At 49.5% G+C, this 27597-nt stretch overlaps 1 protein-coding gene and 1 pseudogene across 1 annotated transcript in view; both read right to left on the bottom strand.

Annotated features, from left to right (window-relative positions):
* The window catches only part of LOC144153501 (uncharacterized), a 209572-nt gene that overhangs the window by 96683 nt on the left and 85292 nt on the right, over positions 1-27597 (bottom strand). Inside the window, exons 12-13 of the mRNA XM_077685137.1 lie at positions 25248-25276; positions 24547-24669 (exon numbers count right to left, since the gene is read on the bottom strand). Coding sequence (XP_077541263.1) covers positions 24547-24669; positions 25248-25276 — 152 coding nt within the window. The remainder of the gene's footprint in view (positions 1-24546; positions 24670-25247; positions 25277-27597) is intronic.
* Positions 14184-19085, bottom strand: LOC144152431 (uncharacterized; annotated as a pseudogene).

The following is a 27597-nucleotide window of genomic DNA, read 5'->3' as shown; positions in this document are numbered from 1 at the left end:
ACCGCAAATGCTTTGCCTAATAATCAGGCACCATACTTCTATTCAGATTCAGCTTGCTCTCCTGGCGGGTATTTAGGTGTAGGAAATGGCAGAGGCCATAAAAGTGTGGTTGGGTCTGGGCGTTTTTTCGCCCGCATGAACACCCAGCTTGTGAAACCAGGAGCGAAACTAGTACCAAAGTAGTAACTATTGTTTCGTTGATTGATTTTAGGGCTTCCTACTTCCGGTCGGTGCCGCTGGTCAACCGCATCGCGGGTGTGGCAGGACAAGTGGTACACAATCAAAGTCAAACTTTGACGCACTAGGAAACTCACTGGCACCGGCCAATATTCCTTTCGCAATACAAAATTATGGCTTCACTACCCAGGAAGCGCCAGGAAGAGGCCGCTGATGCCGGCCATTTGTTGGAGTTTGAGTCGCGCAGGTTTCAACCCACGCTGTGCTCACAGCTGCTTTACAAATGTTCTTCCGGTAACTGCATTTTCCCTCCTTCGTTATGACAGCTGCTAATGGATAACACGGTATCGAGCTGTCCTGCTATGCAAGAACCCCTTCTCCGTCCGCCGGATTTCTTGGCAATGGCCGTGCGGGAGTCGCTCAGGATCGTGGTCGCCTCCGGTGTGCCGCTCAGCGCCAGGGCGATGGCGGCTTCCTCCGCTTTCTCCGCAGACTTCGCTCGGACGCTGCAGGCGTTGAGTACTTTCCCGTTCGTGGCCCGGACAACCGCTGCCACGTACGTCTTCGGCTTGCGTTGGTGTTTGGCTGCGTCCACGTACACCGCCTTTGCGTCGTCGGCGTATGTTTCTGCCAGCGCTCTCGCCCTGGCAACCCTTCGCTTCTTGTTGCGGTCCGGGTGCACGTTGCGTGGGAGCGGCAGGACCACCAGGCGCCTTGCTACTTGCTTGCTCACCTCCTCCCGCTTCGGGGCTTCCTCCCAATAGGATTCGGCCCTTGGCGGGCGCAGGCCGACCCTCTGTAGGATCGCTCTTCCGGCTTTGGTTGTTGCGAGGCGAGTCAGCTGCGTCGTGCGCTGGGCCTCGCTCACCTCCTCCAGGGTATTATGGAATCCTAGTCGAGCCAGGGCGTCGTTGCTCGTACTGGCGAGGAGGCCCAGCGCCGTCTTGTGGGCCTTCCTTATTGCAGCGTTGATTTTCTCCCGCTCGTGCCGCAGCCATCTGTGGAACGCGCCGACGTACGAGACGTGGCTCGTCACGAACGACTGCAGCAGTCGCAGGAGATTCGTCTCTCGCATCCCGTGTCGTTTGGTGGAGATCTGCTTGACCAGGCGGGTCGCCACTCCCACCTTCGTTAGCAGCCGGCACAGACCGGTGTGGTTGCCGTTTCCCGCGTCGACGTGCATGCCGAGTACTCTGATTCCTCGGACGTGCGGGATGGTGGTGCCGTCTTCGGTCCGCAGCGTGATGTTAGCCGCCTCCTTCTCCGCCGACTTGCGCCAGTGGCCAGGAGGTGGCAATACCAGTAGCTCCGACTTCTGCGGAGAGCATCGGAGGCCTGTCCCCCGCAGGGAGTCTTCTATCTGCCAGATTGCCTCTTGCAGTGACTCCTCTATGTGGCCGGTCGTGCCTCCCGTCATCCACAATGTGATGTCATCTGCATATATTGTGTGCTGGACCTGCGGCAATCGGGCAAGGCGCTCGGCCACTGGTATCATGACTATATTTAAAAGAAAGGGGGAGATGACGGCCCCTTGCGGTGTGCCGACGCTGCCCAATCTTCGCTCCTCCAGCTGCAGGTGACCGACGTGGAGGCACGCCATCCGATTCGAGAGAAAGGCCCGGATGTAATCGTACGTTCGCCGTCCCAGCCCGAGCCTCTCGACCTGTGCCAGGATTGCGGAGTGCAGCAGGTTGTCAAAGGCACTCTTGAGGTCGAGGCCTAGGATCGCCCTGCACTCGGTCTGGCTGGGGGACTCGAGCAGGTCGTGCTGGATCAGTAGCATTGCGTCCTGCGTGCTCAGCCGGGCCCGGAAGCCCAGCATCGCCGCAGGGTACGCGTCGTGCTCTTCCATGTAACTCTGCCAACGGTTGTTTAGCACGTGCTCCAGCACTTTGCCCGCGCACGACGTCAGGGAGATCGGGCGGAGATTCTCAATGCTGGGCGGCTTGTTGGGTTTAGGGATCAATATCGTTCGGGCGGTCCGCCACTGCTTGGGCAGCGTGCCGGAGCGCCAACAGTCGTTGTAGAAATTCGTAAGGGCCGTGATGGCCACGTCGCCAAGGTTACGCAGGGCCTTATTGTGGATCAGGTCCGGGCCGGCTGCCGACTTGCAGTTCAGCTCTTGCACCGCTCGGCGGACCTCCCATTCTTCTATATCCGCGTCGAGCGCGGGGTTGTCTGGGCCTTCGTAGTCCGGGTGTCGGACTTGTGCGGTGGCCGGGAGATATTGATCGTTGAGGCGTTTGCCCACCTCGTCCTCGCCGTGTTCTTTGATTGCCGCGTGCAGGATCTGCGCCAGTCGGTGTTGCTGGAACGATTTGCTCTGCGTCTCGTCACGTAAGTGGCGGAGCAGCTTCCACGTACGGCTGGCGTGCAGCTGCCCGTCGGCTTTGCTACAGATGGCATGCCACTGCTGCGCGCAGAGCTGCCTGCTGTATTTTTCGATTTCGAGGCCGAGGTGGGCGATACGCTTGCGCAGTGTTCTGCTGTGCCGCATGCGCTTCCATCGGCGTTGCAGTGATTGTCGTGCCTCGATCAGGTGGGCCAGTCGAGGGTCCATAGTGGGGATTGATTCGTCCGTCTCCACTTCCGTGCTCACACGCGCCGCCGCGTCTACCAGGCTGCGCGTCCACGTTTCGAGGTCCTCAATGGTGGGCGCAATCTCCTACCGGCGGAAGGCGTTCCAATCAGTCAGCTTGTGCTTGCGAGTCGGGGCCTGCTTGCTCCGGACCCGCAGCGGCAATTCCACTTCTATGATGTAATGGTCACTTCCCAAGTTGAGCCCCGTGTTGTTCCAGCTCACCGGTCTGTCGCCCGGGAGGTGCACGAAGGCGATGTCGGGGGTGGTGTCCCTGGTTGCTGAAGTGCCAATTCGTGACGGCTGCTGGGGGTCCGAGAGCAGCTCGAACTAGGGCTCTTCAGCCTCGTCCAGCAGGCTCCGTCCTTTGGCAGTCGTGCGGGGGTAGCCCAGTTCCCTGTGGGACAAGTTGAAGTCACCCGCCACGATGATCGGCATGTCGACGGCTTTTCGCCTGGCTTTCTGGAACAGCGTCCGGAACCGTTGGCTGCGGTGCTGCGGGTTGCTGTAGGCGTTCACCAGACAAACGGACTCTTGCGTCTTCTTACCGACCACGACTTCGGTCGCGCACAACTCCAGGGCCGTGTCGCCATCGAGGAAGCGGTCGAGCTTGATGAGGGTGATGCCCTTGCTTACAAAGGTGCAGACTTTCTGCGCCGCGCCCGTGTTGCTGGTGCACGCGCTGGGGGGTGATGCGTGAACGTGGTAACCCGGGAGTTTCGGAGTCTCATCCATATGTGTCTCTTGAATCATGATCACGTCAGGAGGCGCGGCCATGGATTGTACTTGTTGTTGTAGTAGGGCCTTGCGGCACCGGAGGCCGTTGGCGTTCCAGTGCCAACGGCCTCCGGTTGGCAGCCTTATCCATGGCTGGGCGAGGAGGCTCCGGGCAACGTGCGGTTGCCGTGGCCGAGTTTCCCCAGCTCCTCCTTCAGTAGTTGGAACATGAAATGTTTCATTTCCTCGAAGCCCGTGTTGATGCGGGCCTCCTCTCGGGCTTCGAACTCGGCAAAGTCTGCCTTGACGTCGTTTTTCAAATTCTTCATGGCTGACGCCACGTTGTCGACCTTCTGTGAGATCTCATTTATGCGCTTGTCTTGCCTGTTTAGGCGCTCGTTTATTTGTTTGAACCGGTCCCCGCAGTTAAGGCCGCCTTGGGTATCCGTGTTCCTAGAGTGAAGTGTCGAGATCGATGAGATGGATTCGGTCTCGTCGTCCCCGGTGTTCATGTTCAGGTCTTCGTCCTCGTCCGACTCGATCACCGAGCTACGGCGGGCCTTCTTCTGGCAAGGGGTCTTGCCTTGTTCCAACGATTGCGGCGGCGGTGGTGGCGGTGGCATGACCGGCGTCCCCAGCGGGGTGAACGATGCCGTCTGCTGCGCCGTTCCCACACTCCATGGCGTACCTGACTGGTTTCCGTGCTGTTGCGATGTGAATCTTGCAATCAGCTCCTGTTGTTGCTTCACCGTCTCCTGCAACAGCCTAATCGTGCTCTCTAGCTGCATCATCTTGGATGCAAGCGGGTCGTTCTGCGGCTTTCTCGCCGGCGTGCGCGAGCGCTGGCGCTCCTTCGCGCCTTTTCCGCCCTTGGCTCCGCCTCTGGCGATATCTGTCCACAACTTCCGGCCGTCACGTGAGGGACTGCGCCGCCTATCACGACTCTCCGAGCGTCCGCGGCTTGGGGACCGCCCTCGGCTCTCGCTGCGGCTCTTGCGCCGCCCCCCTTGTTTGCTCGGGGAGAGTTCGGGGAATTCGTCTTTTCTAGAAAATCTGACCTTGCTCTGGCCAGACTTTCCCGCCTTTTCCGCCGCCATCTTGCGCTCGTGTTCGCGCTTCCGCAGCAAGAATGGCGTCTTGAACTTGTCCGCACAGTTTCCCGTGCCGGTGGGATGCGAGCCTCCGCACAGTTTGCAGCGAGGTTTGCACTCCTGCTCGTGATTTTCGCCGGGGTTTGCCTTCCCGCAGGCGAAGCAAACCACCACATTCGGTCGGGGGCACACGTCTCTCGGGTGGCCCACCTGCCCGCACGTTCTGCACACTTCTTTTTGTTGGCGGTATAGCCGACACCTTATTAGCGCGCCGCTGTATTTAACGTAGGAGGGGACTTTGTCCCCCTTAAAGAGCACGAGCACTGCGTGCGAGTTTCCGATTCGGTGTGCTTCGAGCGCCGTACCATTGTAGATATTTACAACTTTCGCTCGGATCATTTTGGGCGTTTCGCTGAGCGGGATGCCTCCGATTACGCCCTTCACCGTATTTTCGGGTGCCGCCGCGTAAGCGCACACTTCGTATGCTTGATTTCCAATCATGAGTGCATGAATGGCCGCGTAGCGGCTGACTCTCTCGCCGTCCGGCGTGCTGATCACAATAATGTTTTGAGCAACGTTTGGACAGATCGTGTCCCTCTGTATGTCTTCGAGACTTATTCTCGCCGCACCCGCAATCGCCTGCACGATCTCCGGCATCATAATCTTGCCCACCAGCAGTCCCCCGCGGGGCCTGTCTATCACCTTGCATTCGCCACGTGGCACGTTAGGTATGCGTGCCGTCTTCGCGAAGTTCGCGTTGACTTTCTTGATAATCTGGGCCCGGGTTGGCTGGGCTGCCTTCTTACCGGGGTGGGGTGCCGAAACTTGCTACGGAGTCTCGGCGTTGTTCGGAGTGGCCTTCTTGCCTCGCTGAGTGGCGACCACCCACCCGGCGATGTTCTCCGGGGTCTCGTCGATCGACGTTCCGGGGACGGCAACCACCATGATTCCCGAGCTGCGGTCCAAAATGGGCTGCTGGTCCCGATCCGGGCTCGTATCCATTGCTGAGTGACCCGACGCCGACATTTCGCACGAAGCGGGGCCGCCGGCGCAGTCCGATGCGGCCGAAGCCGTCGCTAAGCCTAGCTGGCCGGTTAGGCCTAGCTGGCTCGCCACGTTGTCCGGCGCAAAACAGGCGTAAAATCCGCAAAAATGGGCGGACTCACCAAAAGTTCGGCTCTACGTGCTCCGGGTGTCAAGCCGAAACCGATCGTACCGTTTTGGACGGGCTGGGGTCGAACGGTTCTCCCAAAATTGGCCTAATCGACGGAGCCGATGCGAAGCACGTCCGCTCGCTCCGAACGCTCGCAGCGCCATGCATGAGGCCGTGGTCGTCGCCCATAAAAGTGTCAGTGGCTGTGGCCAATTTATAGCGAGGCGTGCGGGCGTCACGGAATGATGCGCAAATTTCGCACTGGTAACCGCCGCGAATGCCGTGGCTATAGAGTCTAGGGTTGTGCTTGTTGCGCTCAAAAAACGATTACCCGCTCACTCTGGGCACACAGCGCAATCATGAAAACTGACGGTTTTCGCTCTAGAGGTTTAGCATGATCACTGGGTAAATGTTCCTCGAGGTGTGCAGCCGTGAAGTTTGCAAAAGAAGCGCTTTTCGGCGTTCCCTCGTCAACGATACTGCTAATTCTACGGTTCGAGTGTCGGTGTTCGCACACCGTCGCGCCCACGCCATTGACCAATGTCTAGGAACAAAATTTAAGGACCGTACGACGCAGTTTGACCGCTTGTCTAAAGTCGGTTGACGCAAATCGACCATGAACTGACTCCAGAAAATCGCCCTGGGAAAGACCAGCTTGCGTTGACCGGCCATTTTGACCGCCTGACTTGCCGATGGGTCGCCGCCAATGGGCGACGCCTCCGCTCGACACTTCGCTCTAAGCCGGTCAGGCTCTTCGAGCGCTTCGAGTAATGCGGCCTAAAAAGCATGTGTTTGGGGTGGGACCAGAAGAAATTTCGAATAAAGAGATATTTCGAATAAAGGGATCTCGTTATAACGAGGGAATACTAGATTTGACTCCCAAGCAAAGAGACCTGAGGATGGTTCCAAAGCGCCTCAAAAAAAAAATTATGATGCGCCCACACACAACACAAATAGTTTCACGCGCCATATATCCACGAGGTCGCGGGTTCGATTCCGGGCCGTGGCGGCGGCTTTTATGATGGAGACGAAGAGCAAAATCGCCCGTGTGTACGTGATTTCGGCGCATAATAAAGATCCCCAGGTGGTAAAAATTAATCCGGAGCCCTCCACTACGGCGCGCCTCATCGCCTGCGTTGCGTCAGCGCGTTAAACCCTACAATCAATCAATTATATATCCACGGCAGTGTACGGCGGGGGTGTACGCAAAAACGCTTCTTTGTTAGGTAACTTAGTCGAAATACCGCGTGATGTGCCCCAGCTACCAAAAGATTCCGTGCCGACAGTGTTTCCGATGCCCCCCAGAATGTGGCGAAACCTTTTCCCTTGAAGAGGATATCGAGGATAGAGCGCAGTGACACGATTCCATGGTTTGGCGGCTCGATCGTTCTTAACTCGCAAAAAACGTACTGGCATTAATTCATGCTTCGGTAACAAACTCTTCGTATTCGTAGGAACCAATTTATTTGGCTAATCTGTTTTGTAGAGGAGGAAAATGCGCCCTTAAAATGGCTGGAAGCGCCCATACCTACGAATGCAGCACAGCGAAGCGCTGTCCGCTGCACTCCTCCCCACGCCGACACTGGCCGGCCGCGCTCCGACTGCGTGCAGCGCCGCCGCTGCATTAATCACGGAGGAGCCCCCTTCGCGGCCGCGGTCGGCAGACTAGCAAGTATTTCTAGGGGCCATAGTACTACAGTGCCTAGAATATACTGGCTAGTGTGCCGACCGCGGCCTCCCGGGTGGCACCGCGAGTGATGAATGCCGGCGGCCGCCGCTTGGAGCGCTGTCAGGCGGGTGGGTGCCGTTGGGTGGGTGCGGGCCGCGCTGCGCAGCCTTCGCAACGCCTGCAAGAGGGCTGGTGCGTTTTTGCTTTTGTTCAGCCATAATCTCTTTTATTGAGAAGTTTAGTGAGGAGGGTATGGTTCATCTATTCCGGACAGCAGCTATTGGCGGTGAGATGTTTGAGTGGCGCCCTTTGGCTCTGACGTCGGCGTAGGGACTCGCGCCGCTGTCGTCTGCTACGCTCCGCCTGCGCAGGGCAGCAGTGCCTGCGCCAGAAATCGACCGCTTTCATGCTGTAGTGGATTAAAAAGCCCATTTTTTGTAATTCAGTTATTTGTGCCAGCTTTTGCACATCAGAATAATTTCAAGCTGTAACCCCCCCCCCCCCCCCCCCCCACACACACACACACAAGTTTGGAATACACGAGGAGAGAGAAAACAACTTTCTTCAGAGCATCGGTCAGAAGATCGTGTGTAACTCGTCTAGCTTATTCACGAGGTTCAGTGCTCAGAGCTCCTCGATATGTGTTCAAAACGCACAGGCTTCCCTACAGTATTTTTGAGATGCTCCTACGAAGACACAACAGGGTAATGCTTCGTGCCAAGCAGCGGGCCCCTATACACGCATCGTACAGCAGGAAATGAAGCGGCTATCTTCTATTTCTTTCGTTGCTGTTGACTTGTAGCAGATTAATGTTTTTTTGTTTTTTTTCTGTTCCCAACCCATTATTCTTTCTGCACCGTCACAAGTCGTATTAGAAGGTTTGGGGGTGTTTAGGAGGCTCACAAAGATGGTGTGGATATTTTCTTCAGGCTGTATGGCATACATTCCCTTCTTCACGAATTGGCTTTCGTTATGGCTGCGTGCAAGAATATGCATATCCGTATCGTGCGTTGTTTATTAACATGCAAATACAAGGAGAAGGTTTGTGCTAGGTCAACGCGATCGCGCCCCAGACAACGTTGTCCAGAGGCTGCTTTTGTGCTCCGGATTTCTATTGTATCCATCGTTATCATAACGAACTGGCTCTTAACCCGAACAATTATAAAATGATTACGGTATTGAAAGCTTTATACACTCGCTAACGAACGTAATAAATAGTACACGTCTATATTTCACACGAATCTAAACCGATGAATATTTCCAAGCAGCTATAATTGCTTTCCAATCCTTCCAGGCGTAAAGAACAAATCCTCGTCTACTTAGGATGGCGTTCTATGAAATGAAGAAAATTACTCTTACTCTTTTGTCCTGGAGTGAAGACCCGGCCCACTAATCAGCTCGACTTTACTATGAAATAGTTTTCTCCTTCTCTTCCTCCTCCTCCCCGTGAGTGCACTTTTCCTATAACGCATTAAGTTGATATGGCTGTGAGAAATGAAACCGAAATATAACCCAAAGTCTGAACAAACAGTGATTTTGTATCTTTACCGTAGACGTAACTCGTTTTGCTCAATAAACCTCCATATTCGCGGCCACAAGTGGCAGCTGTGTAACCGCTGTGTTCTGCCTTTCTAGCAAGAAGAGCCTTGCCTCGTGCCTACTGCTCCTTGCCGCCTGGCCGCTGATTACCGACGGAAGACATCGACAATCATCCCATCCAGCCAAGCCGCATTGCGTCACTTCTGACGTCACGCGCAACCAGGACACTATAAAACCCCCGGCGACGCATCAACCCTTCGGGATTCGCGGCCACAAGTGGCAGCTGTGTAACCGCTGTGTTCTGCCTTTCTAGGTAGGAATTTTTCCACTCAATTCTTGTATTGAAAGCTTCTGTGGCCGCTTATCCCCCTCTTTTGTTCCTATGGGTGTCGACGTCTGCACCTATCGGGTGCGCATCGGCAGGTTTTTTGCCTGTCGTTCGCTACAGTGCCTCTCTCAGAGCCGTTTCGCCGCTGGAATGAATTTAATCAGCGTTCTCGGTCCGAGGCCCTCGACACTACTGCTGTCCTCGTGCTTGGCATTGCTCCTGCTTTGTGCAGGTGACGTTGAATCCAACCAAGGGCCTAAGATCGAGGACGTTCTAACTTTGTTAAAGAACTGCCATGAAGAAACTACGACTAATTTGAACGCAATCAAACAGCAAATCAGCACCATTGAGGCCCGTTTGATTGATATCGAAAAAACTGTGAACAATGTATCGGAATTCCAAAAAACTTTTGACGTAGTGGCTGATTCCGTGCAGGAAGTTAAGGCGAACGTTTGTAAAACAAATGAAGGTCTTGCGGATGTCGTTGATGACATGAACAACCGTATGAGGCGTAACAACCTTATCATTAAAGGCCTACCGGAAGAAGAAAATGAAGGATACGCAGAATCTGAACGTATTGTCAAAGAGTTTTTTTCAACCCACCTTGAAATCGAAGCTGGAGACATTGAGAGACCCCATAGACTTGGGAAACCCCGGCCTGACTTTCACCGTCCCATTATTGTTAAATTTCTTAACTTTAAATCAAAACTGGAAGCCCTAAGTAACGCCTCAAAATTGAAAAATCTTGAAGAGCCCAAAGTCTGGCTAGAAGAAGATTTTTCACCCAAAGTACAGCTAGCCCGAAAAAAGCTGCGCGATTTCGCGAAATCGAACAGAAAAAGCACCGAGAAATACACCGTGCGCTTTAACAAACTGCACATGCACAACTCCACTTTTTGTTATGATGCTGCAAATGACTGCGTTGTCAAGGTGGCCTCAACGAAAGCGTCCTCCCCACAATGAACTTCTAAAGGGTCCCTTTACAAATCGAAGTCAAGCAAACCGTTATCCTTGCTCGTAGCAAATTTTCGTAGCATCTATAACAAAATTGACGCCCTAAATGCTATTTTGTTCACGTGTTCGGCTGATATATTTGTAGGCACCGAAACATGGCTATCTGAAGATGTTCCAAACACTGACTTGACACTTCCCTCGTCATTTATGCTCTTTCGCAAAGATAGAGCGGGCTGCCGAGGGGGAGGAGTTATAATCGGTGTGAAATCTAGTTATCACCCATCACGTATTTCCATTTTCTCCCCTCTTGAAATCGTTTGGGTTTCTTGCTATTTTGAACACGTTCATTGCGTCATCGGTGCCTGCTACCGGCCACCTGATAGCCGGCAGGATTTCGTAGAAATTCTTAACGATTGGATCGATACCATTTTCCCTCAAGTTCCCGAGTTGTCTATTAATTCTTGCCGGTGACTTTAATTATCCTGACATTGACTGGTCCTCCCTAACCGTTCATGCTCAACGTAATCGCCATGAACAACTAAGCTTTCTGCGCTTACTTCATTATCATAATCTCAAACAACTCGTACATGAACCGACGCGTGGAGACCACATACTAGATCTTGTCCTCACAAATAACCCACAGCTTGCTAAAACAAACGTACTGGACGAAATCAGTGACCATAACGCCGTACATTGCTCGTTGCTGTTACCACGTGCCGACAAATCTAAAGTTAAGAAACGTATCTTTAACTACAGCCGAACCAACACTGAAAAACTAAACGGTTTGTTGGAGAGCTTCTCTGAAGACTTTGAACTCAACTTTGCAAATCGTTCAGTGCAGCATAACTGGTGTTTGTTCCGCGATAAACTAAAGGAAGTAGAAGAATTGTGTGTACCTAAACTATCAATAAGCGAAAGAGTAAATGACCCTTGGTTTACTCGAGAAGTAAAAAGAAGCTCAAACAAAAAGAAAAGAGCATACCAGAAAGCGACTAAAACGAGCGACCCCGACGACTGGCTTAAATACAAGAGCACATCCAGCGCGTGCGCGGATGCAATTCGCAAGGCCAAAAATGATTTCTATAATTGCACGCTCCCAAACCTTTAAAAACGGACCCTAAAAAAATTTGGAATGTTATTAATCCAAAGAACAAAAACTCTGCCCCACCCCTCACAAGTGAAGATGGCAAGACCTTACCTGTTGCAGAATGTGCTGAAAAACTGAACACCTACTTCTCTCAAGTTTTCACTGTTGAGCGACCACTAGATAGCTATCTCGATTTTCCGTCAGTAACCATTCCACACCCGTTCTCCGCTATCGTAATCACTACGCATGGCGTAGCCTGCGCAATAGATCGTTTGGCACTCAAGACTAGCCCCGGACCAGACGGAATTAGCGCAAAACTTCTAAAATTAACAAGTCCCTTTTCGTCATATTTTCTTTCTTTGATTTTTCAACAATCACTTGATTCAGGATTCATACCAGAAGATTGGAAATCAGCGCATGTGACCCCAATTTTCAAATCGGGTGACAATACAATTCCCAATAACTACAGGCCAATTTCACTAACATCAATCTGTTGTAAATTACTCGAACACATATTATTCACGCATATAATAAACCACCTTAACCTGAACAAACTGCTCTTAAATAACCAACATGGGTTTCGTAAAAATCTATCCTGCCAAACACAACTCTTCGAATTGGTAACCGACCTTCATTCCGCTCTAAACCTGTCCCGTCCTGTTGATGCAATTTTCATTGACTTCTCGAAAGCCTTTGATCGCGTGCCACATAAACGTCTGTTACTAAAAATTCGCCACCTCCAACTTGACCAATACACAACACGATGGATAGAAGAATTTTTAACCAATCATTTCCAGACAGTCAAATTAAACAATCATATTTCTAACCAAACACGTGTTTCATCTGGGGTCCCTCAGGGGTCTGTATTAGGTCCTCTTTTATTCCTGATTTACATCAATGACATAGCATGAAGCCTAAAATCAGCAATTCGCCTGTTTGCGGATGATTGTGTAGTATATAGAGAAATATCTAATCCAGCCGATACAATTATCTTGCAATCTGATCTGATTAAGCTAGAGGAATGGTGTAGCCGCTGGCAAATGGAAATCAATGTAGAAAAAACCAAACACATAATGTTTAGTCCTACCCCCGAGGCAGTTCTTGCTAACTACAAAATAAATGGTACTCCAATAGATTTAGTTCAATCGTTTAAATATTTAGGTGTGTTCTTCACGGCGAATTTAAAGTGGACGTGCCACATAGAATACATAACTACTAAAGCCCTAAAAAAACTTGGCCTTCTCAAGAGGCGCCTACAGTTAGCCACCAAGGAAACCAGGTTTCATGCGTATAATTGCCTTATCCGGCCCTCACTAGAATACGGTTCAATCATATGGCATCCTCAGCGCGCAAACTTAACTAACCTCTTGGAATCCGTCCAGAACAAGGCAACCCGGTTCATCACGTCCTCGTACTCGCGTTACCAAAGCGTATCTTCTTTAAAGGATTCACTTCATCTTCCCTCGCTTGCCACGCGCCGAAAGTTGGCTCGACTATCTTTTTTCCATTCGCTGTACCACAGTAGCACGCCGTTTTTCCCAGCTTCATATCATTCCACCGCCTCATATCTCCGCCCGGGTAGACCACATTTTCAACGTTAAACCAATTTTCGCTAAAACAGAAAGATATAAAAACTCTCCTTTAGTCCTTGCAATCGCAGAATGGAACTCGTTACCTGCTCACATCGCAGAACAGTCCGATTCATCATCCTTTCAACATGCACTCAAAACCTTTCTTGAAGTTCTTTGATGTCGCATAAATCTTTCTTGTGTTTTTTTTCTGTATCTTTTTTGCCCCCAGTAGAGTGTACTGTTTGCGCTCTTTTGTTTTTGCTTACTCTTTTAAGTGTATTTCGCGTGAAGCCCTTTTTTCATTCAATGTAATGTAATTTTTTTTTGGCGTTGTTTCTGGATTGTACTTTGCAATAGTCATGTACACCATCTCTGCCTTCATTTATGTTCTGCTGGAAAAATGTACTGTACTTTTGATCATAACCCCACTGTATCCCCCCCTATGTAATGCCCATTCGGGCCTTTAGGGTATGTAAATAAACAAATAAATAAATAAATATAGAAGCCTGGTATAAAACGAGAGCGCGCCTATGCACGCAGTAGTTTATTTGGAAATCAACCTACACTTTTTTGCGCGCCACAGTGCATGTCCGCATACTTTCATGCCATGACAACGGAAAGTGATGTGGTACAATACTTTCGAGCGTTCGGAAAGGTTACAAAAACTTTTTTACGTTAAGAATGATTAACGGGAATCGCAATGCCTTCTGCCAAAACCGACAGCCCCGAAGGCCTGTAATTTGTCTTGGTCTTGTATTTGCGCTGTTGTCGGTTACTAGCAGGTGGCTGTTACCTTTGTTCGAAAGATTGCTTAACACAGAAGCTGACGCCCAGCTCCGACTCTTCGCGCTCCACACAGGACCGGCTTCGCAAGGTAAGGGGCGACGCTGGCAATGTTTCTTCCGTAGCGGTATCTAAAACTATACTTCAACTCATGCCTTTAGCTAGTGTATGCGATTTTGAGTTTAATATTTTGATAAAAGTTTACGCACAGGCAAAATCTGGTGCGGAGAAGCATCGGGCGTGAACCGAACGCAATGAAACGGCAGGTAGAGCGAGCCCAACTGAAGCAGACGACAAAAGCAAGAATCCCTAAGCTGACGTCACGGAGGCGCGCTTCGCAGCGCCGCCCGTGGACGCGCTCACCGCCAATTATGGCGGTAGCTGACTGCAAGTTTCATGGCTTGCTTTGAGCCCTCGGCTAGGGGTGGCATATTCAGCCGTTGTTGCTGGCCAGGAAACGTTTATAAAGTTGAGCACAACTTCAAGTTTCGAACACACTTGTTCATTTATTCATACATTCATCTGAACAACGCAGAAAACAGATCGCACAACACTTGTTACCTTTTCTAGCAAACGTAGGCACATGACTAGAATTACACAAACAGCAGAGCACGCAGTCGATCAACATTTACTGGCAGCGGCGCATTTTAAGAAACTTTTGCCGTCGCCTTTTACCCTCGCGCTCATTGTTGAGGCCCTTGACAAAAAACCGAAATCTCAACAGAACATAAAACCTTACAACGGTAGATAAAACTTCCTTTTCATGCTTTGGACAGCCAAGTTGAGGGAACAACAGTGTCTGCAGCTCACTGGAAAATTCAAGCAAACTCGTCTCATGGAGCTCGTTCTTGCTAAAAAACGTGGTAAATGTATCTTCCATGGCCTTTACAGAAGTTGACAAGTTCTGGCTAGGATACATGAGGCCCCCGTTGTCGAAATGGCTAGTAAAGTACGAAGCAGTGTCGGCACTTGCTTCGGCTTTGCTTACACAAAGGCAGCCTGCACACTGTGGACAACAGTTCTTTGCAATTATCTTTCTTGCCACATAGCCTGTAGTGTAGTAGATCAAAGCACTGTTGCTCTTTTTCTCTGTGTACGACGCCTGGTCACCGCTAGACACGAGAGCTTGAACTACATCATCAGCTTCACCGACATTCCCGTGGTCAAGCAGGTCATCCATTTTGTCTAAAAGGGACGTTCTCGTCATTTCACGGAGCTCATTTGGACTCAGCAGTGCCTTTATCACGTCCGGGGCGCAGTTTCCTCCTCTAGGTGTCTTCGCTAGGTTGTAGAATGCAAGCAGATTGACCGTGGTCAGGAACTGCGAAACTGTCGGGTGGTCATTACTCCCTGATGACTGTCTAATGATGCCAAACAGGTTTTCCAGTTTATCCTGGCTCAATCTGGATGTTAAAAGATACCTGAAGCCCAAAGTCGACGTCAGATAGGACAACAAGCCCAGTGTGCTCGTGATGGTAACCCTTAGACCAAAAGCCGTGTTTTCTGTCAGAAAACCACCACCTTCCGCAAACTTTTTTTCTTTTTTTTTCCTTTGCATGCTGCTCCCATTCCTGCAGGTACTCTAGGAATCCTTCCAGAAACCGCATGTTTGGGCTACCTGGCTTCAGCGCCGTCTGGCTTGTCCGCGATGTCATCACACGAATCAGGCGATTCATTTCTTTCACGAAATCCTCTGTTGGCTGCACGGTCTCATATGAGGATCGAATGTGTTCTCTATAAATGAACAGTGCTTTGATGACCTGGTCACTGAACAGTTGAAACGCGAGGTCCACTTTCATTTTGTCAAAGCTGTTGGACTCGAGGTGTGCGTTTGTAATTTTTGGCATCGCTTTCAGTGTTACATTTTCACGATCTTTTTCGAAGGCCGCTTGTAGAATACCACTGTGGACATCTCCAGCTGGTGTCAGGTACCCTTTTTCAACGAATCCATTTCTCACATTCTTGAAAAGGTGGGGAAAATCTGACAAAAAATAGAGTTGCCTTTTGGAGTCCACTGGGTGCTCGGTACTGCTCCGAACGTGGCTTGCGGAACCTTGAGAAAAGTAAACTTGGTATCAGTTACTTCATCACATTTAAACATTGGAAACGTTACGGAGATACCCAATTTTAGTTTCATGTCTTTCAATTACTCCGTAACGATGCATATGACCCCAGAAGAGTTGAAAATTCAGCTTGTTAGGTTATAACTCTGCAAAAAGGCGCAAGTGTTTGCCTCCTTATTGTTCCGTCCCGTCTGTTGCGCTGCCGCTTTCGTACGAATGCATAAGACATTGGCTTACATGGAAAATTACGATGTATTCACTTACGAATGATCAATAACTTACAAATAAATAATTTCTTACGATGTTTCTGCTTGAAGAACCGAACGATGCATATCTGTTAAGTCAATTAAAAGTTGAACGCTTACGTTGCGCGAAGCATAAAAAAATACTATAACAATATACGTGCGCCGTTTTATTACCTTCATAGCTTCAGTAAGCCTGCCTTTCTATGCCTCACGTGACCTATACCACAACATTGACGTCACAACCATTGTTTGGTATAGTTGAAACCGAAACAACATGTGAAAAAAATTACTTGTTTTTAAATTATTTAGAGATTTTAGAAGAACACATGGGGTAGCCTCGTGTTTTACTGACATCCAAGGCATCCTTGCAAAGAAAGCGTCAAGCAAAAAATTAGCAGTTGCTTAATTAGCTCGGTCATGCCAGGGTATACGTAGCGTGAGCTAATGTTCAACTCGTTATTCCTAGCTTTCCTGGTTGTCTAGGATTAGCTTGATTATCATGCTTACTGCTACTTCAATGACATACACACGGTATACGCAGTACGTGACACATGTATATTTATCAAGCGGCTCCGACGCAGCGTCACCAGCGTCACCCATCGCCCCAGAGCTTATATATCTACAGGCGCACGCCGGTTTTGCTGCGACGCACGCCATCGGTTCCACACCCACCCACCCCTCGCATGATCACCAAGTGGAGGCCGCCACGTGCTGCGCTTGCGCAGCACGGCTCTCCAGGAGCCACGCGAAACTGCTCAACCTCGGCCAGTGTAGCTCACGTTACAAGAATGGGTGCCCATATATTACTTTAGAGCTGCACTCGCACTGCACGGTGGGAGCAATTTTGCATATTGCGTAGAAAACAACCTTACCGCGTATTCGAACAGCTCCCACATTTTCCTGTTCCAGCTGGCGCCGTCGCATGTGATGGAATCCACAAATAGACCAGCTTTTTCCCCAAGCACCGTCGTTTCCGAAATGATTCTTGCTAGTGTTGGGGCTTTCACATTGCCCTTTGAGGCGAAAACACCAAGGATTTGTGTCCAATTTCCTACAGAAAGATAACAGTTAACATCTGACAGTTGGGCGTCGTACAAGGTTGAAATCTACGAAGAAGAAAAAGAGCTTACCGATGAATGGCTGGAACAGCACAATCATGCCATGGTCTGCCAGCACGTTCTTCTGGTCAGCAGGTGTATGATCTCCAAGGTCGACGAAGCCTTCAATATCACCTGAATTGCAGAAAAAGCACGCAAGGAACATCCTGCTTTATACCCCGATATCTCCTATCACAGATGGGGCTAAAACAATAAAAAGAAACATAATCGCGACTTTGCGAATAATGTCAAGCACTGCTAGGTTACGGAAATCGTAGTGAATCAGCTGACACCGCATTTTCCTCATTTACACGTCCCTAGAATTGAGTGAAGCTGTACTCACCAGCTGATTTGGCAGTCAGGTGCTCCGAAAGCTTTATTTCGTCGATGAGGAGGCCACCATGACGACTGTAAACATCCATGGTCTTCGTCTTTTCATGCAGAGCATTGAAGATATTTGCACTGAGGCCACAGCCGCCCTTGAACCGCTGGAGGTACTTCTGCAAACATGTTCGTCCTGGTAAAACCATGATGGCTTCTCCGCGGAGATGCTCGTACAACTTGGGGCTTCGCATCCTCATTAGCATACACTCCAAAATCCACTCATCGTCGTATGGCATGCCTTTGTGTGACTTCCTTCGAGCAGCGAGGAAACAACTCTTGACCGCTAGCTGCTGCTTTGATGGAAGGGATTTGATTTTGTTGTCAAATGTTTCTTCACTGAGAGCCTCATTTTGCTCTTTCATATGAGCTACCTGTATCACTGCATTCGCCAATCTTTTTTTGGTTCTTGATAGATTTCGAGAAATGTTTTTGCGCGGTTTTTTTTTATCGGGATTGCTTGAACTCTGCCTTTTCCTTTTTCTGCACGCTTGGTTTTGAGCCAGGACTCTCTGGTACTTGCAAAAAGCACATGATTGTCCATCGGTCTTCGTGGATAACAAGCACTTGGCCGAAAAAATCATGTCTCTGTAGGAAATGTGTTTTCTTGAGGCAGGCTTTATGCCGCATCCGCAACAAAGACTGGTCAAAGACACTTCTTTGATGAGGGATTCAGCCTCTTGGCAAGTTGTGAGGGTATGTTTACCCTTCTCTCTCCCCCTCAGGTACACTGTGGCCACCACCATTTTCCCATCTTCCCAAACACGACCATCTTTTCAATGAAAAGGTTGGCGAAGTTATGTTCTTCAGCTTCACAATAGGCGTAAGCTAAAGAGTCTACTGGCAGAGAAGGTACTTTCATCCATGTCACTGGAATTGAGATGCTGGAGAATGGGTGGAGACTCGTGGTTGGCAGTCGTTTGGCAGTATCGTTTTGCGATGTATTAGTGCCTAATGCTTCAGAACCACAGCTTGGGTTGCAGTTTTGAGTTTCAGGAGCTCCGGTGTTTGCACCAAATCCTTCCAGGCCCACAGATTCGGCAATCTCAATGCCTGAGCCAAACTCAGATACCTTCGACGCAGCATGCTTACGACGCTTTGCTGGGGGCTCTTGCTCATCAAGGATTCCGCTTTTCCTCTTTGCTGTCACTTTAGACACGATGTGTTTTCGATCATCTGGGAATATCGTAGGTATGGCGTCAGGTTTCAGGCGCGGTTTATCGCGGGGATAATCGTTGGTAACGCCATTTACGATGACGCTGAACGTGCGCTCGATGCAACTCTTCTCAAACTGCCTCTCGCAAACCACTGCAGCTGTCGTCAGCTCCTGTCTTTTCTGTTGATGCTCCGTTCCCATTCTGCAAGCCGCGCAGCATCGGATGGCGCAGTAAACATGGAAACACGCTCCTTGTTCGAGCGGTAACCGCTTTTACAGAGCGGGACAAAGCAAGTTTTCTCTTTGCACTGTCGCTTTGGCTTTGACATTTTTCTGCACGGTTACACGTAGGTGACAGGCGTCGGAAGACTACAATCAGGAACTCAATCCATGAGTTGACCAGACGGTGAAATCGCGCAGCCCGGATACACGCTCGCACAGATAACTTGTGGAAGCGCACACTATGGCTTGCATGAGGAGACACTCAAAAAATACGGTAAATGCTGCACCTCGGTGCATAAAAACACGCGCACAAGCAGTTTGACCACGCACACACACCGCGAACTTGAAGCATTAACAAGCGACAAAAGCGCATCGTCTGCTGAGGCGCCCCTCACACTGTCGTCTGCTAAGAAAGCACCCTCTCGGCAAGCAGCGCCATCTGCCGCCATCGGTGGGCTTTCATTGCAAACGGCGCCACCCTCTCCCATAGCGCATCGCTGGCGGCCGGCACACTAGCCAGTATACACCATTTTCCATAAGCAGCCGGGAAAGGAGGAAAATACTCTCAAACCAGTTCTCTCGGCGGCCGACCAGTGTTGCCTGCGCGCGCTGGGCTGTTAACATCGCTCGGCGCGGTATGCTCCGCTGCGTATAAAGGGGGTATTTCGCACCGCGTGCTTAGTTTTTGCGGAACTTTCAACTGTTTTAGCCAACGCTGCGATGCCGTTCAAGCCGCAAACGTCACTTGGTCAGCACTGCGCGGTGGTGGGTTATTGAACAACCAGAGAAAGCGAGAAACAGTCGCTGACAGCACGCATGTGCACGACACGGCCTGGAGAAAATGCAGTGCGGTTGCGGCGTGTTTTTGCTGCATCGCTTCCCAACACACACCGAGTTGAGATATTGGTGGATGCCGCTGATAAATCTCAACGACTTTGTACCAACGACCAACTCCAGGGTTTGTTGGGTGCACTTGGACGGCAAGCAGACGGAGCAAACGTGGCTAAGGCGTTGCGCTGCTGAGCACGAGGTCGCGGGTTCGATTCCCGGCCGCTTTTCTGATGGAGGCGAAAAGCAAAAACGCCCGTGTGTGCGAGATTTCGGCGCACGTTAAAGATCCCCAGGTGGTCGAAATTAATCAGGAGCCCTCCACCACGGCGCGCCTCATCGCCTGCGTTGCGTCGGCACGTTAAACCCTATACAATCAAATCAATCAATCAATCAGACGGAGCAAAATCAATTTATCACACGCAAAGCTGAACGGGACCCCCTGAAATGTTAGAAGCAACTTTATCCTTTACCATACAGCATTGATTGATTGGTTGATTCATTAATTGATTCATTATGGTGTTTAACGCCCCGACGCTTCTGGGTGATGAGGCGCGCCGTAGTGGAGGGCTCCGGGTTAATTTTGACCACCTGGGGATCTTTCACGAGCGCCGATACAATACAACATTACAATAACTTCTGGTTCCTTGTGGTACTTTTAAAATACCATATATCATTTGGTCATTACAGCCGATTGGCATTAAACAATACCTTTTCATCTAATCTAAACTTTAAAATCACGGCGTTTTGTTTACTTTTTTTTCAGGCCAATGCATTACACTGCCAAACGATATGAAAGGATAACTTTCTCCTTCGCACACTGCTGGTCGATAGCAGGATAAGCCGGCAGCCCAATGTGGAAACGAAGCTCGAGATACGCGTGAACGCTGCATTTGGAAAATAGCTCAACTTGTTCCCAACGCGGTCAAAGGAAAAGCTTCTAATCCTTTTGCGTTAGCCACGGAATCTAATTACAATTACAAAACAGTTACTGCTGGTCGCGTAAAGCATTTGTGGTGCAAGCAGCGGTTTCACAAAGGAGGGCTCCGAGCGACAGGCCACATGCGCTGCGCAGAGTTAGGTCAATCATGATCACGATCATGATCAACCAGAATTAACTCGCCCGAACGTCGACCCTTCTGCTCAACCTTCGAATAGTAATTTGACTGGTTGTGCGGTCGCGTTATTTTTCCGCCCAGGTAATTTCGTTTCGTCAGTAACCGTCATAAGTCTAGTTAAGAAAGATTATATTACATTGCAATGTCAACAGCGTAGCAATCGCCTCGTCGAAAGTCCATCGCGAGCACGAATCACCGTCACCACAAATGTTGTGCGCGCTTCGCATTCGACGTCCGCGCTTCCGTAAACACGACTAATTGGTGAACATAACGAGCACAGTGGCATTGAAAACACGTATTTACTCCCCGATATCGATTTCTATGTCAGGCGGTGCCATACCGGCACGTTTGCATCGCGGAACTACGGAGCACCACCGGCACCACCACCACACTGCTACTGCTGCTCGCAACAGCCGGGATCGGCATTTTCCGCTCTGGCAGCAAATGAAGACCTAAAATCCGTCCGCAGATGATGAAAACAAAACAGAACACACACACACATGTCACTTCAAACGCTAACTTAATGCCAAACCACTACAGTTCACTTGGTAATGCACGGGTACCGAGCAGACGCACGGAAAGAACGGAGCACTTAACAGCCCAGCGCGGAAGTTTCGGCGGTCGCTTCATAGACGGCGCTAGCGTCCGGTCAGAAAAAGCAAATGGCGGCGCCCATCTCTAGCAAGGAAAATGGTGTATATTCTATTATATATATACTTTTATAATACAGGGGCGGTATTCTCGTAACTGTCCCTTTTGAAAACGTCCCTTTTGCGTCCCTTTCATCGTGACGTACTTCCGGTTAAGAAGTGGACGTGGGCAGCATGAAGCAAAGTTGGCAGTAGGTTTGCCGCGCTTGCGTTACGTCACTTCCGGTTCTTTGCTTTCAGCCAATCAGGGCTCGCCAAAAGGGACACTTTTGAAAGGGACGCAAAAGGGACAAAACTCGAGACGCGCCGCCATTTCTCTATGGCGCCGCCTTGAGCGGCGTCGCGCCATCTAGCGGGCGCCCTATGAACTATTTTACAGCTGCGCCTCTAGCGGTCGCCTCGAGAACTAGTGGACACGGCGACGGCGCGACGAGGCACTTGCCCAGAGCAAGAGGAGCTTCGCCCATAAAAGTGCTCCCATCCACTCCGTACAGATGGATAACAAGCGCAGCTGGATCTTTCGGCCGTCATTTACCCGCGTGTTACTACTCGTTATGTTTGATTGGCCTTTTTCACTACGCATTGCGTGTTTGCGGTATTTTCGTACCTCCCCTTTCCTGCTCGAGGCGTCGCTGATCCTAAGCTGCCTGTTCCCGTAAGCATGCGCGACGCGGGGCTTTCCCATTTCGAAGTAACGTGCGGTCGGCTTTTGGCGTTGCCACGTCTGACGCTCGCTCGCTCCTCCTCGCCTTATCGCTTGATCTGCGCTCCACGCAGTACCACTTCCTCTGCTTTCTGCTAACTCCTCTCCAGCGGGGCTTATTCAAGCATGATTACGGGTTGCCAAGGGAGACGTCTGCGTGCACAGAATTCGCCTAGCCATATAAGGCTTCCATGCACGGAGCAAGATTTAAAAGGGAGCGCCCGAGCAAAAATCATTTGCTCGGGCCCATAATGTCCACGCGCGGCCTGCCGCCCAGCTTTCCCTTTGCTCTCTTCCTCCTTCGGTCGCCCTCTCGTCGCTGTGCCTCTGTACGTGGCTCTTCCCTTCTTCGCTCTCCCCAGAGGCGTCTTTTCTTTCGCAGCGACGTCTGTCTTAGGTCTGTCCTACCATGCAGGAGGAATGCGTTCACGCGCGGAATTTAAACACCCGTGCTCAGCCGCAATAGACGGCGCAGATATTCGCAAGCCACCGCACACATGGCGATCGCTTATTACCTATCAGGGAGTGTTTATTCTGACATTATGAAGGCCCGCTAAACATATTCTACTAACCCAGAAGATGTAAGACGCAACTGAACGACAACGACTTCAGAAGCACCAAAGAATGAGCAAGAGTAATATGGAACGCCACAACATACAGTCTAGCGTGGTTCTGCTTACGACAAATTGATGCAGCGCAAAAATTACCCTCAGTTGTTAGCCCGGTCTGCGGCCGCGTGCATAATTATTTATGCTGCTTCTGCGCACGAACAACGCTTAGAAGGGTCGCCCAGAATCTCCATCGGCAAACGGCAATGATGCACATTTCTGTGCCAATGACTGAATAGGACCGCTGCCCTGTTGTATTAAGTATACAAAAACACTGTCAGCTTGATAAGGCACCCAAGAATATCAAACACAATCTTCATTGTAACTCGTGCCGCAACTTACCGCCCGATGTTCACTTTTGCTCTACAGTCGTGTTATCGCGTGGATAACGCGGCGGACGCTAAATAAAATGCTGCGATTTGTATGGCTGCAATTTGGAGCCTACTAGGGTTCGCGGCGTTTTTTTTTTCTTTAAGCGGCTGACCAGCCAAACAACCGGCTCGTTAAACCTTTTCCTTCGGCGAGTCATCACCACAGAGAGGGTGCGGACGAATTCAAATACCGCGAAATGAAGGCTTGTGAAAAGACCGCACTGTCAGGGCCTTGATCTTGAGCAGATTGCTACGCCGCGGGCAGTCGCGGGTGATGTTATCGCATTTCTGTTCTTTTCTGATGAGCGTGTCAGTGCCGGTCCGTGTTCTAGGCACACTTGGTTTTGGACGTAAGTTGGAGAACTGCGAGAAAGCTGAGGGAACTTTTATAATCGCTATTGATCAGAACCAGTTGCTCCTGTCGCCTTTTGTAAAACCTGTTAAAAAACAGCCGAACTGGTATTCACAAATTTACAAAAGGGAGTCACATTTACGGGAAGCACTGTGCGAAAGGTCGAGTTTGTGTAGCAGCCATATGTCTATATGCGGTTTCTACATTTTGTTTTCCCGCCATGCAAACCAATCCTTATCGTGCCTTTGCCGTACGACCACTCCATTCCTTTCCTTCGGGTCCGGGTTACCCAGAAGGTGCTGTCGAACAACTTAATCAAGCCGTGCGAAGGAGGAGCGGAGTGAACGCGAATAGGCTCCCAAGCAGGCCCAAAGCATTCGCGCCGAAAACTACCGTTGCCGAAGCAGACGACAAAAGCCGACGGAATGCGTTCCGCCAAAGCGCCCGCCGGCGCGCGGGGAACGCCGGCGCTGCACCATTCGCGGCGCCATCTACATTGTGCTCCGCGAGTAATGGACATTAATAGCCCGCCGGAGAGAGCGAAGTCGGCGCTCCTGTTTATCTTGCTCCGTACTTCCATGTAATAAAGCGCACAGCGCACATCTGAGTAGATTCAACACCATACTGCCGTGATGAGCAGGAAATACGTGAATAGCACGGCCGTACCAGAGCCAGGTTTGCGCCCCCAAGTAAGTGATACTGGCTGGCAGCCCATCCCAGCCCGCGCAATAATTTCGAGGAAATTCTTGTAATTACTTACAGATATCGTAGGTGCAACGAGGAGGTTCGCAAGAAACCTGTGTTCGTGCGTAACATAACAGCGCACCTGTAGTTTTTGGCTTTAGCCTGAGAAGAGTATCAAGCAGATCAAGTTGTTATTAGTAACGTGATCAATTGTCCTAGTTGTATTCCAATATTGGAAGAGTTACGCGCCTAAAGGGGCAGACAGTGGAGATGGTTAAGCGCACTTGTGTCCTGTCCTCACTGTCCTTGTTTCTTTGCGCTGAATTCTTCGAACTGGTGAAGCGACTTAAGAACGTGTATACTTACGGAAGGGTTTTTAATTATATCTGGTGATATGCCACACATGAATAAAAATGCTTACCATCTGTGATCAGGAAGACGGAAAACTTCACTTTTTTATGGTCCCCTTGGATGTGATGCTTAACTGAGTGAAGGTTCGCTGCGACTGCCTCCACGCCAGCTTGGATGGATGTGCCGCTGCCATCTGTAAATTTCAATACAGAAAGCTATTTTCCGGAACTTATGAGCAGACCCTCCGAGCAATGGCAAAAACAAAACCTGCACTCAGACAAGGTAAGCTGGGCTACATCGGCGTATTTACACCACGCACACATGTGAAGGAGACACGTAATCCGAGACGCAGCAGCTGAAATAGCTTCACTAAAAGGGCTGTTCCGTAATATTTTAATAGCTATTTCAGTTGTCAGTGACTGTATCAATCACCGGAAATATGTTGCTGGCAGTAGCAACTTGCCATTGCAATATCAACGTGTAAGGGCACCGGTTTTTCCAGCCTGGTTGAGTAAATGTCCTTGCCGTCCTTGAGGATACTAACTGCTTATCCGGCTCTTTTTCGGGTGTAAGTAGACGGGGAATGCTGAGGGTCGATAACAAAGGGTCAGGCTGTCAGTTATGTCGACTGTGATTACGAAAATTGTATACCCAGAAAACAGTAAGCCTAAATAAGACAAGTTAAGCCCCAACAACAGAGATTTTTTGTATAGAAACGAAGAGCCGGTTAATAGCGGGGTATCTATTTTTCGCAGTGACCGACATACTAACTGACGACTCGCGGCCTCCAGTCGCCGCTGCTGTGGAGGGGCCCACGAAACATTAGAGGGGATCGGCGACACTGTATCAAGGGATACGATTCTCAGGTTACCAACAGCTGCAGCTCCGACTTGAACGTGGCCATGTTTAATACTCTGCCCTGGTACACCAATTGCAGTTAAGCTGTATAATATTGGAGCTGTTGTTTACTGTAATAAATGTATTCCGTAGGGCAGAAATATAACACAACTGTTCACTAGAAGGCATATTCCACCTTATTGAGGCCATAAAAAAAAGGGAGCTCGGAGTAGAATTCCAGTTCCGCAATTATGCGGCAACCAACGTTGGTGAATTTTACAGCTCTAGGCAGAGGCGGTTTCCGTTGTGATGAATCTAATACTAATAAAAATACAATGTAGTTGAAGCCCCCACACCAACTTTGAGCTACAAAGATAAGGTTGTCGACAGCTCAAGCGTGAAGATCCATCGCAGGCTACTAAGGTGATCACATGAAACTGGGTTGCGCTTGGAGACTTCAATGGAACAATACCAGAAAAATGCGAAGACAACGAGCAATCGGAAACTTTCATGCTTATAGCCGAACTAGTAGAAGGGAAGTGCTCACTTATACATCTAAGAAGCACAAGAGGTACATCCCTCTTCAAATAAAAAAAATCACAGTTGTGTATAAAACATTCGCAATTGTGAAAATAAAAATTGGAGGGAAATGATACTCAGTAGTAATCTACGCATTGTATGGCGAGTTGAGATAGTACTAAGGAGTAGCAGTGACAACAAGGCGGTGGCAAACGGGTAATATGATAATTTTTTTGTTTCATACTCTGAGGGGATACTTTTTCTAATACTTCTATTTTTGTTCTGCTGTCGCAGGTATAAACGTAATAGTTTCAGCAGAAGCAACTGTGCCAGAATGAAGAGAACCTGGGAAAACGCGGGAAAAATTCTTAGGGGCACTTAGGGTGGCTTACGTGCTTGAAGGCTGAAGCCTGACGGAACTTATTATTCTTTATTCTTTATAAAAAAAATCCTTACATGCCAAAAACAGGGCATTGAGTAAGGGGGAAATAGGAAAGGTACCGAACAGATAACGTGCAGTTTACAGTCAGGGTCAGAGCAAAAATCACATATTTCGCAATACCGGGTGAGGTAAATTTGAAGTTATACACCACTTGTTGACTCGAACATGGCGAAGGAGGGATACATTTTCAACAAATAAAGGACAAGGAAAATACAATTGGCCATAATACGCAACGCACTCAGACTTCAGGAACATTGTCACATGGTGAAGAGAGTGAGTAGCTGACGGCGAAATGTATCGGGATTAGATATGGGGGCTGAGCATTCTGGGAGGTCATTCCAAAGACAAACGGCCCGAGGCAGTGGTGATGAATTGAATGCATTAGTTGTACCGTATATCCGCATGAAGCTGAACTGATTATGCAATCTGCGCGAAAAAGAGTGAGCTGTTTGAAGCTGAAGCGCGTTCGTTTATTAGAGGCAATATATTTCTGGAACAGACAGAGAAGTGCAATATTGCGGCGGCTATCTAATGGCGGCAGTTGAAGGTCTAATTTAATTTGTGTTATGCTTGAGCTGATGTCCCAGTTACGTGATATGAAGCTGGCAGCTCTATTTTGAATCTTTTCTGTCATTATGATTAAGTAGTTTTGATGGGGGGACCAAATTGCGGAGGAGAATTCCAGTGTTGGGAGAATAAAGGTAAGGAAGGGTAGTTGTCGAATGTTAGTAGGGTAATTTCGCAAGTTGCGGGGTAGGTAGCCCAGACAACGTAATGCTTTGGCACAGGTAGACGCGATGTGTGAGGCCCATGAAAGATTCTCTGTGAGAACAACACCAAGTTATTTGTGGGAACAAGTGTGGAAAAGCAGAGTGTTCAAGTAATAGGAAAATTCAGAGTTTACGTGTTCACGGCTGAAGGTTATTATCTCGCATTTTGTAAAGTTCAATTTAATGAGCCATTTGTCACACCAGTTACAAATATGGTTAAGATCTGCTTCAATAGTTAAGTGGTCATTTCTGGAGTTTATAGGACGGTATATTATACAATCATTCGCAAAAAGACACATGCAAGAAGTAATCTCGGAGGGTAAGTCATTAATGTAGATGAAAAACAGTAAGGGCTAAAAGACGCTGCCTCGTGGTACGCCCGAACTAAGAGAAGAAAGAGGGGACGGGAAATTGTTAACAGTGAACTGTAGTTGAAAGGAATGAAGTTTCGAATCGAGGATAATGTTAAAGAGTCAAGTCGTAGAGCAGATAACTTAGAAATAAGTCGGCAGTGCCGATTAACATCTTCACTGCTACATCATATTTCCGCCTT

This window comes from Haemaphysalis longicornis, unplaced genomic scaffold, assembly GCF_048455015.1.
Source record: "Haemaphysalis longicornis isolate Haplotype H1 unplaced genomic scaffold, Haemaphysalis longicornis Haplotype H1 scaffold_9, whole genome shotgun sequence".
Lineage (NCBI taxonomy): Eukaryota > Metazoa > Arthropoda > Arachnida > Ixodida > Ixodidae > Haemaphysalis > Haemaphysalis longicornis.
Note: the sequence above shows the minus strand (reverse complement) of the source record. Positions and strands in the feature narration are given on the sequence as shown.